Source organism: Ornithodoros turicata, chromosome 6, assembly GCF_037126465.1.
Source record: "Ornithodoros turicata isolate Travis chromosome 6, ASM3712646v1, whole genome shotgun sequence".
Classification (NCBI taxonomy): Eukaryota; Metazoa; Arthropoda; class Arachnida; order Ixodida; family Argasidae; genus Ornithodoros; species Ornithodoros turicata.
The window spans coordinates 7438068-7456016 of NC_088206.1; the positions used below are offsets into that span (position 1 = coordinate 7438068).

The 17949-nt window shown below is 45.1% G+C and overlaps 1 protein-coding gene across 4 annotated transcripts in view; it reads left to right on the plus strand.

Moving 5' to 3' along the window:
- Positions 1-15516, plus strand: part of LOC135398975 (RB1-inducible coiled-coil protein 1-like) — a 54521-nt gene extending 39005 nt beyond the window's left edge. Inside the window, exons 1-30 of one of the 4 annotated variants that reach the window (XM_064630578.1) lie at positions 128-491; positions 785-885; positions 1422-1630; positions 3084-3169; positions 3235-3350; positions 3525-3611; positions 4191-4311; positions 4368-4424; positions 4507-4677; positions 4762-4946; positions 5021-5207; positions 5338-5478; positions 6375-6689; positions 7198-7479; positions 7631-7852; positions 7959-8186; positions 9109-9309; positions 9988-10128; positions 10190-10377; positions 10465-10561; positions 10847-11017; positions 11488-11596; positions 11710-11785; positions 12378-12434; positions 12514-12565; positions 12632-12679; positions 13497-13564; positions 13656-13783; positions 13888-13958; positions 14627-15516. In XM_064630578.1, the coding sequence (XP_064486648.1) occupies positions 818-885; positions 1422-1630; positions 3084-3169; positions 3235-3350; positions 3525-3611; positions 4191-4311; positions 4368-4424; positions 4507-4677; positions 4762-4946; positions 5021-5207; positions 5338-5478; positions 6375-6689; positions 7198-7479; positions 7631-7852; positions 7959-8186; positions 9109-9309; positions 9988-10128; positions 10190-10377; positions 10465-10561; positions 10847-11017; positions 11488-11596; positions 11710-11785; positions 12378-12434; positions 12514-12565; positions 12632-12679; positions 13497-13564; positions 13656-13783; positions 13888-13958; positions 14627-14824 (4080 nt within the window). In that variant the 5' untranslated portion in view covers positions 128-491; positions 785-817 and the 3' untranslated portion in view covers positions 14825-15516. Of the gene's footprint in view, positions 1-127; positions 492-784; positions 886-1421; positions 1631-3083; positions 3170-3234; positions 3351-3524; positions 3612-4190; positions 4312-4367; positions 4425-4506; positions 4678-4761; positions 4947-5020; positions 5208-5337; positions 5479-6374; positions 6690-7197; positions 7480-7630; positions 7853-7958; positions 8187-9108; positions 9310-9987; positions 10129-10189; positions 10378-10464; positions 10562-10846; positions 11018-11487; positions 11597-11709; positions 11786-12377; positions 12435-12513; positions 12566-12631; positions 12680-13496; positions 13565-13655; positions 13784-13887; positions 13959-14626 lie in introns of those variants that run through there. The other 3 variants (XM_064630580.1, XM_064630581.1, XM_064630579.1) reach the window with 3 other exon arrangements.
- Positions 15517-17949: the final 2433 nt, after the last annotated feature.

Below are 17949 nucleotides of genomic sequence, written 5' to 3' on the forward strand. Positions count from 1 at the left end.
CCTGTGTAGACAGCACAAAATTTGTCGATCGGCGGGGAAATCTGGGACAAATAATGACAAACAAAAACCCTCGTCTGCTTGCGTTGCCAGGGACGCCACCACCTTGTACACCCTAGCAACGACGCAGACGCCACCTGCTCAGCGATGGCGCAAATAGCGTAAAATGGCGTCAGCTGTTAGAAGTCGAACGAGGGGTGAATAGCGTCTTCGTTTCGGCCAGAGATAGACGGGACAGGATCGCCCGTTCCAAATGTTGCCTGGATGTGAGAAAAGGACTCGGGCCTCCCTGCATCGGTGCACAGCAACGAGACGCGTTTCTCCACCTTGACAACACGGAAGGATGCGTAAGCTGGTGCGATGAAGCAACAACAGCGCATGGCGAAAGTGCACAACATCCAGAACGTTATTTCAAGGCCAAACTCGACGCTCGCCAATCTCTTCTCTATCCATCCGACTTCAACAGAGTAAAAATTCCACCGAACGATTCTTAGGTAAGGTGTTAACGGAGCGTGAGGTTGTTGCCCTTCCAGGAATCGGCTGTTGCCAATTGGCGGGTTGTATTTCTCGCTACGGAGGTTTCCAGGCATGCTGTTATTGCGACACATATGGTTGTGCCCTTTGTGCTTGACGCACGCTCAGAAATGAGATAAGCCCCATTAGGGAAACGGTCATTACTCTGCTCAATGAACCTAATGAATGGGACCGACCTTGAACACACTTTTGTATTACATCATAGTTTTCCTTGATAGCGCGACAAAAAGGAAACGCGTTCTCACTGTTTCAGGTCGTCGCGCGGGTTCCCAGCGAGGAGACGAAAATGCTTTACGTGTTCCGTGTGGATACTGGCAAGATGATGACCTTTGATATGAACCACGCTTTGGAGAGGTATGTATGTATGAAAGAGAGGTATTGACGGCCGTTCCTCCCGTAACCATGGTAACATGTATCGGACGTGTAGCGTTACTGTGCGGTGATCAAGGTTCATTCATTCTGCACTGGCTTACAGCTATGTACTGCGTTTGCAGTATTTGCTCAGTGCTTGATGTGATCAGCTGATTATGTTCATTGCCATTGTTCACCGTGTGCGCGAGTTGCTATTCCGTGCGGAACATATCTGTTGTGCACGACGAATGTAGGAAATAAACACGTGCGGAATCCCAGGTTATGCCAGCTGTTCACGTGTTACGACACGTTAAAACGTGCGCGACAACACAATGCTCTCGTTTCGTTTCTTTCCGCATTCCCCAGTGAGAGATTGTAGAGTGCTCTCTATAAATGTTACTGTTCTACTGATAACAGAACTGATAAGAGTTGTACACTTGTCTCCCTGTTTGTGAATGTTTATAACTCCAAGCACTTAAGCGCGAGAGGAAACGTAAGGGAAACAGTGTGTGCATGTAACCTGTGTTCAACATTTCCAGTGTGGAGCACCTGAAAGGGGTGATAGCGCAGGAATGCGACGTTTCCCCCGACAAGCAGGTGCTCCTCGTAAGTGGGGGCGAGAGTCTTCACCCCGCAGCAGCCGTTGGACGGTACAGCGCGGGAACGGACACCAACCCCATCTTCCTCTTTAATCGCGCGGCCATTGAGTCCGAAGTTCCTCTGCAGTCCAGCGAACACCAGCTTTCGTGTAAGAAAGTTTTCCACAGACACACGTCTTCTGCTACTCTGCGAGCCTGACAAAACGTACTAGAAGTGGAGGTGCATGTACGTACAGGGTGTGCCAGGATAAATTTTGCGGTCTTTAATGGAGATAAAACAGATGAAAACTGTGTCGGGAAGGTAAAGTAGAGGACGTATTATGCACCAAAATTTTATATCGATACTGCCACTTGGCCTGTGTTTGACCGTGTCGCCACCTGACGGGAGGAGCTGACACACAGGTGGTATAGACGCTCGGAAACACAGGTACAGCCGGTTTTTTAATTTCCACTATTTATCTGCAGGGAAGCTGGCAAAGTGGTGGTATCAATAGAAAATTTTGCTGCATAATAGGTTCTCTAACATCTACTTAAAGCTTCCCGACTCCGTTTTTATTTGTTTTGTCCCAGTTACAAACCCTAAAGTTTATCTTGGCAAACCCTGTACTTCAACTTTCAGTACATTGTGCTGCATAGGTATTCTTGGCCATTCGGAAAGGGGAGGTGCGAATAATCTGCAATGAAGATAAATTTTTGAGGAAGAATCTTTCTAACCATGGGTGCTTGATGTCAGCAGATTTGGTATCATGTCTGCTCAGCAGGGATTGTGGGGTTGTAGCTGATACAAAAATGAAGGAAGTAAGAAAAAAAAAAAAGTAACCTCTGCTTGTATCTCATATATGCCAATCTTTCTTTACACTTCATTTATCTGTACTTACTCTGTGATCTGCTGCACTGACCTTTTGCTGGCACTCTGCTCCAGGAAAAATGAGTGGTGGCAGCGTATGTTTGTCATTTCACACGGTAGCTTTATTTATAAGTATCGAAGCTAAAAGATGTGCACGTAAAGTGTACAAGTATGTTGTATCCCAATTTTCTTTGTGCACCAAAACGTCTCACTTCGCTTGCATGCCACTTCTCTTGTTTGCAAGGAACACTCGACCACCAAACAACTTAATTAAGCCATTTACATCACATTTAGATCTTTTTAAGTATTCATTTTTTCCGGATACTGTCGCTCTTTGGAACAGCCTGCCCCGGTCAATTGCCACTGTCGACGACATCCATGAATTCCCACGCTTGATAGTTGTTGCATTTGGTTGATATAATATATTGTTTACATGATTCAGGTGTTGTTGTTCTTGTTCTTGTAATATTTCTTTTTTTTTTTTTTTTCTTTTGTGACGCCTTCCTGTAGCAGTCCTGACAAGGACAAACAGTATTGCTAAATAAATAAATAAATAAATAAACTTTCAATAACTAAAAATCATGCGATGGCCTTTAGCAATGAGGGTGCATTCTTGAGGGCACGCAGGATAAACTGCGTCGGCAATCTGTACAGAACAATTCGGGGCTGCCATTTCGCTCCTGCAATCTTCTTATCTTTTTGTGTGAGAATTACGAAACAAAAAAGAACGAAGGAATATTGCGCAATCGTTCCAGATCGGGATATGCGGGAGGAAGTAGACGCTGCCCTCACGTTGCCTCCCGCCTACAACACGGTGGTAGCGAGGACCCAATTGGCTCAGGTGAGGAGTGCTCACATTTTGGAGGACGTCTTGTATGTGAGCACGTTGCGACGTGTCCTTTCCAGGAATTCTTTGACCTTGCACGGGGTGTCACCAAGGCTTGTGAGCTCCTTGTACACGATCAGCATCTCCAACAACAGGGATGGGCTGCAGTAGTGGCAAACCTAGAGGACACAACAGTGTGAGTGTCGTCCGGCAGTAATTCAGTTAACGGTGTTTCAGTATTTTGCATAATTTTATGGCTTTATATTAATTATGTTTTATAATATATTATTATTATATAATGTCGTACACTATTTATATTAATATAATTAATATATAATTAATATAAGGTTAATTGTCTTTTCTCTTGCAGAGCTTTCCGTAATAGGGCATCTGCAGTTGAACAGGAGTTTCAAAATTTTCTTCTGTCGCACTCGGACTACTCGGCTTTACTTGATAGGTAACCCACCCTTCTGGATGTGTCTCGAATTGTATTTCTTCTGTGTGGGGTGTATCACTGAACTTTTTTAGATTTCCCTTGACATGAATGCACAGCCGTACTTTCAGAGTGATATCTACATTCAAGGTGAAACTGTCTACTGTTGTCTCATGCTCCAAACAAATGGCAATGAGGGGAAAGAACTTGAATGTCAGGTTCCCTGTGACTTGCTATGAGCTGGGCTCTTTGGCATACTTTATACCGTGTCTCATGATAAATCCAGCACTCTTATGAAGTATCATACAGTGATATGCTAAGTGTTATGCTATGATATATTATGATACATGGTAAGTGTCATACATGGTAAAGAGCTGCAAAAACGTTTTTGTGCATGTCCCGCAATCATGGTATGCGTGCATGGATTTATGAACATCTGGAAACATTGCATATCCTGAGTACGGTACTTTTTTCCAGTATATTATTAATTTTGCAAGCAGCTCGAATAGGAAGTCATTGCAACCATAAGTTTTTGTTCCCAGTGCTGTTGTACACTACGGGTATTGCCCAAGATCGATTTTTTTTTTTCAATTTCTCGCGCAGTTTCAGTGAAGATCTGAAATTGCTCGGCAAAATTCCCATCCTCCCGGCACTGCTCTCTCGGAACACAAGGCCGACAGTCAACGTCCCTTCTCCGTCCCTCCTCGAATGGATCAGCTCGAAGGTAAAGTACTACGCGCTCGATGCCTGGCACGTTACTTACCATGACGGCTATTTCAGGATGCTCAGAGCAGCTTGGACCAAATGGCAGAACAGTGTAACCGTGGCTTGAAGCAGGTGGTTAGAACACTTCTGATACGGCTAGATGCCTAGGTCCTCTCTTGTGACAGGTTTTTAAGATTTTTTTTAAATCTCGCAGTTAAACCAGGGGACACTGGAGAGTCTGCAAGGTGAAGTGCAAGCAGCTCTGAGCGCAGCCGATAACTCCAACATGAAGGAAATAAAGGGATTAGAAGAGAGATTATTTGGGCTAGAAGATCTGATGCACAAAGCTCAGAGGCTAGTCCAGGATCAACAGGAATTGGCACAGGTAGTGGTTGTTTCTTTGCCTTCTCTCGTGCCTTTCATAAAGAGCGTAGTATTCTATTAAGGGCACGTGGTGTTGTTGTTCTAGGCATTCCTTCAGAACCAGTCTCGGGCCTCGCACTTAAAAGACCCGAGCATCTTCCCAGACCTGTGCTCGAGTCACGCAAAACAGCTTCAAATTATGGTAGACAACCACAGGCAGCTCAGGGATATCCAGCGTAGATGCGCTGCTGCGAAAGACGAACTGTCCACTAACCTCAAGACGAGGCTACGGTGAGCTCTTGTTGCTGCAGTCGCCAACATTGCTTCCTAGGTTCGTGTTGAATATTTACCCCCCTTTTGCGCAGCTGGATAATCTACGTAGAAACTTCGATCTCGGAAGTGAGCCGGAAGTTGGTCTTCAACCACGAGAACATGAAACGGCTGCACAGGTACCTGGAACTCTGTCGGCAGATCCACATGGCCCCGGGCATCTACGTTCGGGCCGTCGTTGAAGTCGTGCGGCGGCGGAGTTTCTCGGTCGTCTTTCTCGAGGTTGGCACTTTCTTGCAGTTTCGTGCCGCGAACAACTATCGTATCGTGGACCTTTCAATTTTTTCTGTGATGTGTGTTGCATTGAAGGCGATCACATTTCCGCGCCCTCTCTCTCTCCGTTCCGTTCTAGTGGGCGAAAAATATATCCGGGCAGTGCAGAGAACTCCTCAACACCGAACTTCGAAACAGGCAGGAGTTCAACTCGCAAATTTCCAGCCACTTCCTCAGCACCTTATTTCCGGGGCTAAGCGACATCCCGCCATCGTTTGCGGTAAGCAAACTGGGAGACATGCACAGCGTATGGCACAGGGATGGGCAGTGTTTAAATACGTTGTATTTAAAACATAAATATGCGTATTTATATTTTGATCTTGGGTGGGATCTCGTATTTTAATACAGCCCAGAAAAATGCATTTTTGTTTGTATTTACACACTGTTCTTGAGTATTTATTTGCATAAATAATTTGTCAGATACACGTAAATAAATCGGAGGTGCATATTTCAAAATTTCACAGCTGCATGTATTGTCATGACTGGGGCCTTGCTTAGAGGCTAGTGGGGATTCAAATGTCATCAACGCATGCAAACAACTCAGGGAAAAGAGGTGCTGACGCCAGGAATCGAACCTGGGTCTTCTGATTTCCGGCTCGGAAGACCCAGGTTCGATTCCTGGCGTCAGCACCTCTTTTCCCTGAGTTGTTTGCATTCGTTAATTTCTGGGCGTTTGAGGCTTACTTGTCTGTGTCGTCCCTAATTGTTGGTCTGCCTCGGCCAAATCTCGTTGTTTATGTCATCAACGTTACTCATTTCCACCAATACCGCACTCAGTATCATATAGTATCGGCCCTTTGCTCTGAAACCCCAGAAAGACTCCAGTACCAATGTCTAGATGTTACAGCACCTTCTGGATATGCATATTGTTCTTCAACTTCTGCGATGAGGCTCGTCTCTTTCACAGACCAACATCAACATCACCAGGATGATCAAACAGGAACTGCATGGACGATAAAATAGTCTAATCGAATCATCTAATAATTAAAATCACCACGTTGAATGGATGCTGTTACTTTGTATTGGTCTGCTTGAATGTTCACATAAACTGTTTGTATTGATCTTTATTATGTTGCTCATTCCGTGGTTATGAAACTACAAACATTTATTGTTCAGACACAAGACCCCGGCCCTTTCGACGACAAGTTGCCAATGCTGGCCATGAGTGATATCGATTTTCTGAGGGAAGCTCTCCCCGAGATGTCTGAATGGTTGGACGTGGTCCAGCCCCCTGACATGCCCAGAGCATTTGCCCAGTCGCCCAACAGTTCCTGCACCAGTGGCGCCCCCTCGCAGCAGGCAGCGGAGATGTCCTCAAAGTCGTCCGTCACAACAACAAAGATGGACACCACTCTGGATGACAGTGACCACAAGGCCGCTCTACAGGACAGGAGTTTTTCTGGCCAAGAGGGAGCTCTTTCGGGGTCGGAGGTTAGAAACATGCTCGTTGTTGTGGGAAAGTATCGTCGTACTGCATTGCCGAATGAGGGCGGTAGCGGTTTGTTTAAATATACTGTTTAACAACAAAACAGCTAGCAAAACTGTTTAAAAATATGTTTAGAGCCTGAGATTTTGGGGTTCAACCAGATTGTTCCCCAGATTTTGCACTCCAATTGAAGGGTGCCTGATTAGGGCGAAACCCGATTTTTACCCGGCAAATTACCCTCACTGAGACATCTGTAGGAACAAACGCTAACTTGTTTGACAGCAAATGTGGTTACATCACCGCTTGTACCAAACCAGTACTGTCAGTTTGAGTAGCTGAGACCGATTTCTCTCCGAATTTAGCATACTGGAAGTTTTTCCACCCAAATTCGCACGAATTTAGAGCGCACGTTTATTTACCCGATTTTTTACGCCCCGAATTTACAAAAAAAAAATTATTTCCCGGCAACTTCAGGCTCTAAATGTGTTACATTACTTTGGCATTCATTTGCAGAAAAAAGAAATGGATGGATCACAGCCAGCCTGTGGACAGGATCGAGACAAAACGCCGAAGAACATAGAGTCGGACGAGGAATTCGAGGAAGTCAGCGAAGTCCCTTCAGCGGCCGCACCTGACGGGATTAATGCTGCGGCAGAGAGGAGCCTGGGAGGCGGAGAACCCCGAGAAACTGTTGGCCATCGTCTCTCCGTTGCTCCAGAGTCCGACAGTGCCACGTCCTACGCCGTCGCTGCTGGCCAGGGAGATCCAATGACAACGCAGTCCCCCGACTCTCTGGTGAGTTGTTGGAAGGCATTGTCGCTGGAAATTGTAGTGACCTACACCATGTACCCGCAATGCCTTCATCTGATGAGGAAAATAAATGGCCTTGACTTGAATTCGTAACGGTGCCAAGAAACACTCTTAACCGTCGCTTTTCATTTGCCAGCCGCAGTTACAACTCGTTTCGCACCATCCGTCGCAGGGCAATACGTCGCAGGACTTCATGACTGCGGACTTCTACATCGACGAGTCCATGCCTTCGTCTTATTCCGACAGCAACGGCACAACGGTACGGAATAACGGATCTCTCACAAAGAGCCACCACGTGATTGTGGCGGAACTACAACAACAGCTCGAAGAGAAGAATGAAAACCTCGCGGAGGCCGAGGTATGGTAGTTGTGTTTGCACGCGGTCTTTGTGTGTGTTGTCATTTCTCTTTACTCTTGGGTGCCCCGAGTGTTTGTGGATGCCTTCAGTGTTGACATACTCCCAGCAGGGAGAGCTGCAGCAAAACTACGAGCAGCTGCGAAGGCTGAGAGGGGTGGCCCTAGGGCTGCGGGCCATGGTGTGCGTGACGCAGTCGCAGATGCGGAGCGACCTCAAGAGTCTCCGCGAGGACCTGGAGAGGGCCCATCGCTTCATTGTGGATCAGATCAGAGGTTTTGCGGAGCGTTTCAACGGGGTAATTGCTGGCATGCAGGACGATGTTGAGGACAGCAAGGTAAGTGCGAGTATAATTGGAGCCTGAAGTTTTAGGGTTCTACCCGATTCTTTTCCCCGAATTTGCATCCCGAATTGAAGGGTTGCCTCTTTAGGGTGAAACCCGATTTTTACCAGGCAAATTGCCCTCTCTGGGATGTCTGTAGGAATGCACCAACTTACTTGTTTAGCAGAAAAATGCAGTTACATCACCGTTTGTACCAAACCGCTACAGTTAGTTTGAATAACTGAGCCCGATTTCTCCCCGATTTTAGCGTAATGGAAGTTTTTTTGCCCGAATTCGCACGAATTTAGTGCACATGTTTATTTACCAGATTTTAACCCCCCCCCCCCCCCAAATTGGGAAAAAAGTATTTCCCGAAAACTTCAGGCTCTAAGTGTAATGTGTTGGGGGATTCTGGTACCGTATTTACTTGCGTAGTATCAGACGCACATTTTTTACTAAAAAAAAAGAGGCATTGAGAGGGTGCATTCAGTACGTGTGGGGAAATTGGAACCCAATATTTAAGGTACACTTAAGGGGGAATGCAAGGATGAGCACAAAACTTTTCTGTTTCTTAATTGGTTATGATGAAAATATGCACATTACACTGGCAGTATAAGGGCAGTTGATATTGCTCTCAAAATGAATTAACCAGAAAAAAACAATGTAATGACATCTCAGACTTTTTAGCAAATTTTTACAAATTGCAAGCCAAGTTTGCCAATTTACCAAGTTTGAAAAATTTGATAGTAGACTGCACTGGCGTACCGGTGTAAGTCTAGTAGTCTAGTCTATTAGTAAGTCTAATAAGTTAAGACCACTGTAATGTCCACAACAACAACAACAAGAGAGAACAACTTGATACAGCGCTTTTCAAACAAAACGAAAGCATTGATGCAACATTGTTTCTGCTAACTGTGGCTCACTGTACGCTTTTCAGAGAAGGGCAGTTGAGTCTGCCTTGGCAGACATGCAGCACGCATACGAGGCAATGCAGAGCAAGTGCCAAAATCAGCTGGAAGTGGAAGAGAAGAAGCTGGAAGATGCCCACAATGAGGTGGAAATGTACCAGGAGAAGCTCAGAGAACTCTCGCAGATGATGGACAGCTTAAAGCACGATTCGGATTCTGCACTCGGAAATGTAATTCACGCTTGCGCGTGGCTGTTACATAAGGCCCCTGGTTTCCTGCCGCGGCAAATTCAAAATTCTGCGGTACCGACTTGTAAATTCCGCGATATTCTGCGGCTAGGAGTTCAACGTCTGCTTGGAACGGGAAACACTTCATTTTCTTGGCAAATGTGGGAACAAAAAAATATTTTTTATAAAATTATTTATTCAAAGCACTGTTGTGGCTTAGCATTCCATGCACGGTATCGCACAATAAACCTGCGATAACGTTATCTTAAGCTAAACTACAATCTGTCTGTCTGTGTCGGTCCTGCAGCTTGGGCAATTTCGTAAGGCTGGCTTCACCTCGCGCAGGAAGGCGTCAGGTGAAGCACACTTTCGGGAGGTGTCGTTCATATTCGGCGAACGTTCTGATATTCGCAATACTGGGTATTCGATTCGCGTGTCGATGCACAAATCTAATACCTTGAGTGATTGATATTCGATTCAGATTCGAGAACTCTAATGTCCACACACCCCCTAAAAATAAGGGATTCTGCGTAACTCCGTGCCAGACTAAAGATTCTGCGACGAATTCCAGATTCCGCGAAATCGCGGAAAACCTGGGGCCTCACTGATATATAACGGCTGCCGACATTGATTGGAGCTCTTTTATTAACCTAAAACTCGCTTCGTTTTGACGCTACGTAGCTCCAAAGCAATATGAACGAGGAACGGGAGGCCCTGGTTGCCAAGATGACCCTGGAGCACGAATTGGAACTGGAAGCTGCGATGGAGAAGCTGATGAACCTCAAGAAAGATCACGAAGAAGTTGTGCAGGAATTGGATGAGGTGAATGCGCGTTGCGATAGGTGGAAGTGGTTTCTGATCCTTCCGATTCGACCAATCGCAGTGCCTGCGCGAGAAAGATCGCCAAATCCAGATGCTGTGTCGGGAGAAGCAGGACCTGGAGGAGTCCCTGACGTTGCGCTTCGTGGAGGAGAAAGCCCAACTTCAGGCTCACTGGGAGCAGCTCTGTTCGGAGCGAGAGAGTCGGTTGGTGCAGGAACTTGACGGCAACCATGAACAAGAACTCAAAGGGTCGGGCATCACTTTTTCTTTTTTTTTTTTTAAGCGCTGGAGTGTCGGTTGTGAATTGTGATTGTAACATCTCCCTACACTTGACAGTCTTCGGTTGCAACATGAAACGATGCTTGCGGAAGTGCGGGAGGCCACTCGGTTGCAGTGCCAAAGAGACTGGGAGGCCAAATTGTCTGAACTTAAGGTAACATCGTTTTTTTATAACTTGCTTGTAATATTCGTTCCTGCAGGTACTTGAAGGTCTCGACAAAGCGTGAATTTTTAAGGTTGCAATGTGCTTCTTGCTGTCTTATTTTTATTGATGCATTTAAAGGGACGTCAACGCTCATTCCACGGCACTGCATCGCTCATTCCACAGTTTTTTGGACTTTAGTGCATCTTTAATTTTTCAAAATTACATTTTCCACTTACGTTGAATAAAGACCCTGTCTGGTGATGTTGATGGAGCAAAGTGGTGTACTCTTGACAGGAAGGGATGCACGACAAGCCCAGTGACATGGAAACTTCACAGGATGATTCACACAAGGAAGATGATCTCGCCCAGGTGCTTCTGCAGGAACAGGAAAAACATCAGTCTGAGATAACATTGCTGAAGCAAGATTTTGAAGCGCGGATAAGTCAACTCCAAGCTGATCATGAGGTGTGCCTTCCAAATCATTCTAAGACTGAGCCTCTATGGGAAAGAATGTCAGTCTCATAATTCCTCCATACAAAAAAAAAGCTTTTTTATCACATAATCTCATAGTAGGCATAGCATACATGATGCTTGATGCACATGTGTTCAGCCCTCTCATGTCCTAATAGAAGTATTTATGCCATTAGGGCTGGTTTCTGCCAGTTAGTGCTCATTTCAATCCAGTTGTGCAACCTTTACTGACTGCTATATACAAGCCTTGCCAAGTCCACTGCAAGCCTGAACAGTTCACTATACAGTGCAATAGATGAGGATGTGTTTTAGTGGCCTGTAGAAATACAAGCCATATTCCTTGTGTATGTGCTTCAAATGTGCAGTGAAGACATTTTACTGTAACGGAACCTGACCTTCTACTGACAAGGGCTAGCAATTACTTTGACCATCACCGTGTTTGTTGCATTCTTTCATGTTTCTAGAAAGCCTTACAAGAAGCCTTAAACAGAACAGTGCAAGATAATGTTGATTCACGAGAAGAGTCACAGAATCGGGAAAATGAGCTTGCAGTTTGCAGTGAAAAGGAACCAGGTATGTGGTGAATCTGGATTTTTTGTGAATTGGTGGATTCATTGATTCAGTCATTAGTAGTGGTTATCTTGTTCCCATCCCTTTACATTTCTCACTCCTTTTTTTGTTTTTAGGTCAAGAAGCAACATTGGGACAGCAGGATTGTGAAAATTTGTCATACGAGGGAATCTCAAAAGTCACTCCATTGCTGTATGTTGCTTTTGGTCTCGAGTTTGGCGCCTTGTATTCTGCTTGTAGCATGAGTGAATTGAATTAACTATAGTAATTATGAATTATTTACATTAATTTTATTAATTCAATTAATTGCATTTATAGCATGAGGCAGCTTGCTTGACGTGCCTTACACAAACTAGAAATGGCAACCTGCACAATATCCCCACGTTATTACTCTACATTTACTTACGAAGAAGTATATGATAAATAATAATTTGGGGCGTGAGACAACTGTGTAAGTTGGAGTTATATACATTGGGAAACTATTGTGGACCGTGTCGTATCTTGACTTGCCTATGTAATGCGTGTACTATTTTAGCACTTCTGAAGACTTTGCGTCTGAAGACAAGTGCGTTTTAGAAGCCACCCTCACATAAATGTGCATGTTCTACACGCCATGAATTTGGGCAGTAACACGCAACGTACATCCCCGTTTGCAGAATAAAGGCCCTCGTGTTTCATTGCTGGTTCCCCGTATGCCTCAGGCTATATTATCATGTGCTGAGTATGCATTTCTAAGCACCAAATAGTGGCTCTCACCACTGTGATTTTTTTTTTCTTTGTGCAGGGATGTTTCTGTGCTCTCGCAGTCTCGTATGGACACTCTCACTGCCACTAGCATGATGTAAGCACCTGTTAGTTGACAGCCTGGTTCAGTCAGTGTTCTTGCACTGTCTTTGCTCATTTCTTGCTATGTTATGCAGGGAATCTACTGTAAAGCTGCCTATGTTGGACCCCGTCTCGGAGCTGCGAAATGTAGGTTACCGTAGATGTGAAGGTCTTCTCGGTTAATGTCTCACATAATGGCTTATGTTCATGCAGCAACTTCAGTACAAAGAACAGGAAGTTTCCAAACTGCAACAGAAAATTGTAAGTACTAATGCACTTTGGGGGTTATCTCTGGCAAGCTTGGCATCTTCAGAGCGGCTTAAAGTATGTCAAGCGGGTGCAGTCTTTTCGTTGTTCCAGTGTGCACTTTTTCACTCAAAATATGCACTGAAAATCGCATGTAGTACGGTACACTTGTGCCCAAAAAGAGAAGCTTGGTGAAAGGTGCCTAGCTGCATCATGGTGGACAGCACTTCTCTGCAACCATCATGTGATCACTTTCTGTTGTTGCATTTTAGATTTTGGACCTGCTTGGTTTTCTTCTTGTTTTTTTCTTCTGTGGATTATATGTAGACCCTGAAGTTTTCGGGTTTTATATTTTTCCGAATTCGGGGGGTAGAAATCGGGTCAATAAATTGATGTCGAAAATTCATGCAAATTCGGGCAGAAAAATTACCATCAGACTGAGTTCGGGGAGAAATCGGGAATTATTGTAGAATAAACGTTCACTGTACCGTTTATCCAGAGTGCCAGAAGTAAGGGGCAGTCGCATATTTTGTGAGAAACTAGTATGTCGATTCCTTGAGGTGCCTAGCCTAGGTGCAGTTTTGCAGGTAGAAATCGGGTTTAACCCTAGATAGGTGAACCTCAATTTGGGGTGCAAATTCGGGGAAAAATCGGGTTTAACCCTAAAACATCAGGGTCTAATTATATGTCATCTTCTACTGTCATTTAAGGCCTGTTTATAATTAGGGAGTGACTTTTTCGGGTTAAACCCGATTCCGCCCGGTTATCCCCCCCCCCATGACAAACATGATGTGTGTATCTCAAGTACTTCTTTGCAATAATTTTTATTCAGATGGAGATGTCTGATGTGTCAGGAGCTCAGGCACCCCCAATTCCAGCCGACAAGGTTTCGATTTTAACGTGAGTTGTGGCCCATGAACTACGTGCTTGCTGCAGTGAGTTCATATCTGTACTGTGTTCCTTTACTGACTTGAGATATGTTTATGTTCAGGTGCAATGTAGGGGATGTGGTGCTGCTATGCTACGATGAGGGCCACCAAAATTATGTACTCTTTGTACTGGGCCCTGTTCTGCACTTTCTACACACTGAGTGCCTTGAAACCTTGGGACTGAGGCCAGGTTGGTTTCTTCACTGGGTCCTAAAATAGGGACTTTGAGAGCATTTGAGGCAAGCCTGTTGCCAAAAGCCAGTTGCCAAAAAGTTGCGCATGTTTTCTGTTAAGGTCCTGGGTGTACCCGAAAAGGGTGGGTACTTGCAGAAGTGGTGGAGAAGGAATACTGCCAAGCGAAAAAGGTAAGCACCTCTTTCGTAAAACATTTTGAGTGCCGTTGTTGTGTGCTGGTGCTTGTAAGTGAAAGAACTGCTGCTGCTACATTTTGCATCACTGTGATGCTGTACTACAGTATTCCCTGCTGGCTAGGCCTGCATTCAGGAGTCTGTTAGCCATGCCTTATGAGCCTTTGTCTAAAACTGTCGTGCATTACTCATGCAGAGAGCCTGAAGTTTTCGGGTTTAATTCCTTTTCTGCCCAGAATTTGCACCCCGAATTGAAGGTTGCCTCTTTAGGATGAAACCCCATTTTTACCTGGCAAATTGCCCTCACTGAAACGTGTAGGAATGAACACTAACTTGTTTTGCAGCAAACACAATTACATCACTGTTTGTCCCAAACCAGTCCAGTTCGTTTGAGTAACCGAGCCAGATTTCTTGCCGAATTTAGCATACTGGAAGTTTTTCCGCACGAATTCGCATGAATTTAGAGCACACGTTGATTCCCCCGATTTTTACCCCCCGAACTGGGGGGAAAAAAAAAATTTCCCAAAAACTTCAGGCTCTACTCGTGCAACAGTGTTTGCGACCCATTAATTGTGCAAGTAAACGTCGATCTTTGGACTGCACCACCCGACTTCATTCACCCTCTGTAACAACGGTGTGCCACGCGCTTCTTTTTTTTTTATCAGCCCCAAAATAGGTACAGAGTGGCTGTTGGAACCCGTTTCTACCGCATCAAGGCCAAGCCCTGGGACAAAGAGGCAGCCGTCCGCAGGGAGCAGCAGAGGCGACAGTCACTCAAGGCACTCAGCTCGCTGCAGGCGACGGCCGAAATGTCAACTTCCCAGGAGGACCAAGCTGGCACCTCTGAAGAAAGGACGTCCTGAGAAAATGGAAATGGTTGCGCAAAATTTTCTCACTGGCGGAGGACCATAATAAGCAGTGGCACCGAAGTTGTGTGTTGGACGGAGATTGCCGCCCCCCTCAGTAGCCTTCATTCTGATGTACAACGAGGCCGTTTCGGATACTGGGTGTGTCCGAGAGCTACCAGTTGCTAAATGCTGAAGGCTCGAGCAAATGGAATCTTGAAATTATCTGTCAACACTGGAGCTGTGTGATACAATAGGAGACAACCGTGCGGTTTCTGCAGCGAGCGTGTTTTGAACACCTATGTACCTGCTCTGCCTTCTTTCTGTTTCTTGCATTTCATAGGCGTTGTCACAGATTCCCGTCTCTACGTCCTCGGTTTGGGGATTTTGCCCGTAGGTGCTTATGAACTGCGAAATTATTTCGGGGCTCTCGCCATCTTCCTCGAGGAACAAATTCTGAGGTGTGAATGAAGCTATGCAACCTCTACTTTTATTTTCCTCAGTTTGTAGCTAATAATGCTCCCCCCCCCCCCCCCCCGGCTGTATAGTTGTTCTCAATATGACATTGGTCAAAATACTCGTTATTCCACCTCCTAATGTGACTTTTTGTTTCCCGTTGGCAGTGCTAGGGGAAGTCTCATCTTTTGATCACGCTGTACGATAATTTGTATCTTTCTCCCATTCTCTTTTAAATTTTTTTGAACACTTGGTTTTGGTGTGATTTTGCGCGTTATTTAGTTTGGGGGGAAACTGTGTGGTATTAGTGTCGTGTTTTCGCATGTGATACGTGTGCTGTCGCGTGCACTGAAGTGACCGTGCAGACGTGCATTTCATTGGTGTAGTGGACTAGACTACAGTTGTGAAAAAATCACCAATCAAAACGACACGCACAAAATACCCTTACTATTCCTCATAGTCATTGCTGTAAATTTGTTCGACAACTGCACTGTTGCCAGAATAATTGTGTGATGAATACATACTAGGTTCTGCCTTTGTGTGCGTGCATGTGTTAGCTGCAGTTTTATACTCTTAATACTGTAAATAAAATGTATAATATGTGTATAAAAAGGTTTGAGTTTTTTTTATAATCTAATTTAATTCAGAAGGTAGAAAATATGTAGAAGTATGACAGAGCTCTATATAGGATCCGTTCTATAGTTTCAAATCTGTATCAATGTGTGACTAGCTATTTTTTAGAAATATGAAGCAAAGTATCCAGAGTATTCTTGGTCGTGTTCCAACTTAGGTAGCTCTATGACCCACGTGGTGAGGGATGTGTTTTCCACATTTTTCCCGTGACGTGAATTGTGGTATCAGTTGTGAGTTCTATTATGATCGCGGTTCAGTTCTTGCTGCACGGCTGGTGCCGAACTGTTCCAAACGGTACTTTCGTAAAAATGAATTGAATGTGATTCTTAGTCAAGATAGGATTCTGTAGTTGTAGATTTGTCGCATTTTATATTAAAGTTTGTAATCAAAAACGTGTGTGTGTGTGATTTGAGTCATTGGTTATATACGTGTACAAAACTGTTGCTCAGAGTGAAAGGGTGGTGTAACTTGTACTAAGTCTGCACACCCGAAAAAAAAATGAAATTTTGTGTCTTCTCACCTTGATACCATACCTTCAGGCTGGTACAAGATACTTACTCGAAAAAAAAAAAAAAAAAAACCTTTGGTTACTGAGAACCAGGCAAATAAGTAACTGAGTGGAATACTAAATACTCACGAAAGTTACTTGCTATTGTAACCAGTTTCAATTCTTAAAATTTGCTTTCAAACGAATAGGAACAATGGAGACAGATACTCGTTCGGATACTTTTCTTTTCCCCGATACCTTTGCGGGAGAATGCTCCCCTCCTTGCTGCGTAAGTTTAATAGTTGTCGTCCTTCGTGCCCCCCCCCCCCCCCACACACACACAGACAAAAAAAAAAAAGGAAAATGAAGTATCTTGCAGTAACTTACGAACTGAGTAAAAGTACTAAATGTTCGTCAGTGTTTGTGAGACACGAAGGTACTAAAAGAAGTTTTTAAGATAGAGCAACTTTAGTAGTCCAGTTACGTAGAATACCTTCTGATTAGGACCGGTGTCTACTTTCCGCGCCCGGCGGAACTGCTCCGCCTCCGCCTGGTGGTCACTGGCGGCACTGCTTGGACGGTGCCGGAAAGCGTGCCTCCGGTGACCTCCAAGCACCCTTTCTACCGTTGCGGGCGGGCGCTCGCGCGGCGTATCTGTACCTATATCGGCACATCGCCTAGCCATTCCTCCCCGCCTTGCCAAGACTACAGCGCATATCTAACTATATGGATGCTCATGGAACGATGCGACAGCACCAGAGGAGACGTGTTTCGCCGTGTTTGCGGCTCGTCAGCTCTGGGTAGCTGCGCATCGTTCGGAATTGGCAAACCAGGGGTCGCTCAGGGACGCTTCACCGCGACCAGCCGCGACAAAAATATGTAAACCGAAACCAATTTATTACTGCAACAAATGACCCGCTTCTGTGGCAGATTTTTCTCTAAAAGGTATCTACTGAAGGCTCCAGAAGGGGTAGTACCCATTTTAATGCCGACGGCGCCCTGCTTTAGCTTTTTTCACGAAACTCATTTGAATTTTTATTTAAATAATGACCGCCTCCCGCTCATTCACGCGGTGCGCATCTTGTATGCGGTATTGGACAGATACTTGTAAAAAAGGAAGTTCTGTCCATTGCTGGTGTGGCGACGTTGAACACTTACAAACACATACTCCACGTGCAGCCAAAGAGCCTCGGCTAATTTTCTACTTTTAATACTTTACTGGCTTTGCACTGGTGAGTCAGTTTCAGTGGTGAGTCACTCACCCTGACGGGAAGACATCACGTGCCACGTGACCTTCTGACGCCACCCGCTCAAACGTTGCCTGCCTGCGTACTGCTATCGTCAGCGGTACGCAGGCAGCAGAAGGTCACGTAGCACGTGATTCCTCCCGTCAGGGTGTGCGACTCACCACTGAAAGCCCAGTGCAAAGTCAGTGAAGTATGTAAGGGAAACAAATGTAAGGAGAACAAGGGAAAAGTACATATATATGTAGGGGGGGGGCATTCGGAGGGGTGCTGGGAAAATCCCTGGGTGGACCATAGTTGAAGTCCCTTGCTTTAGTGATGTT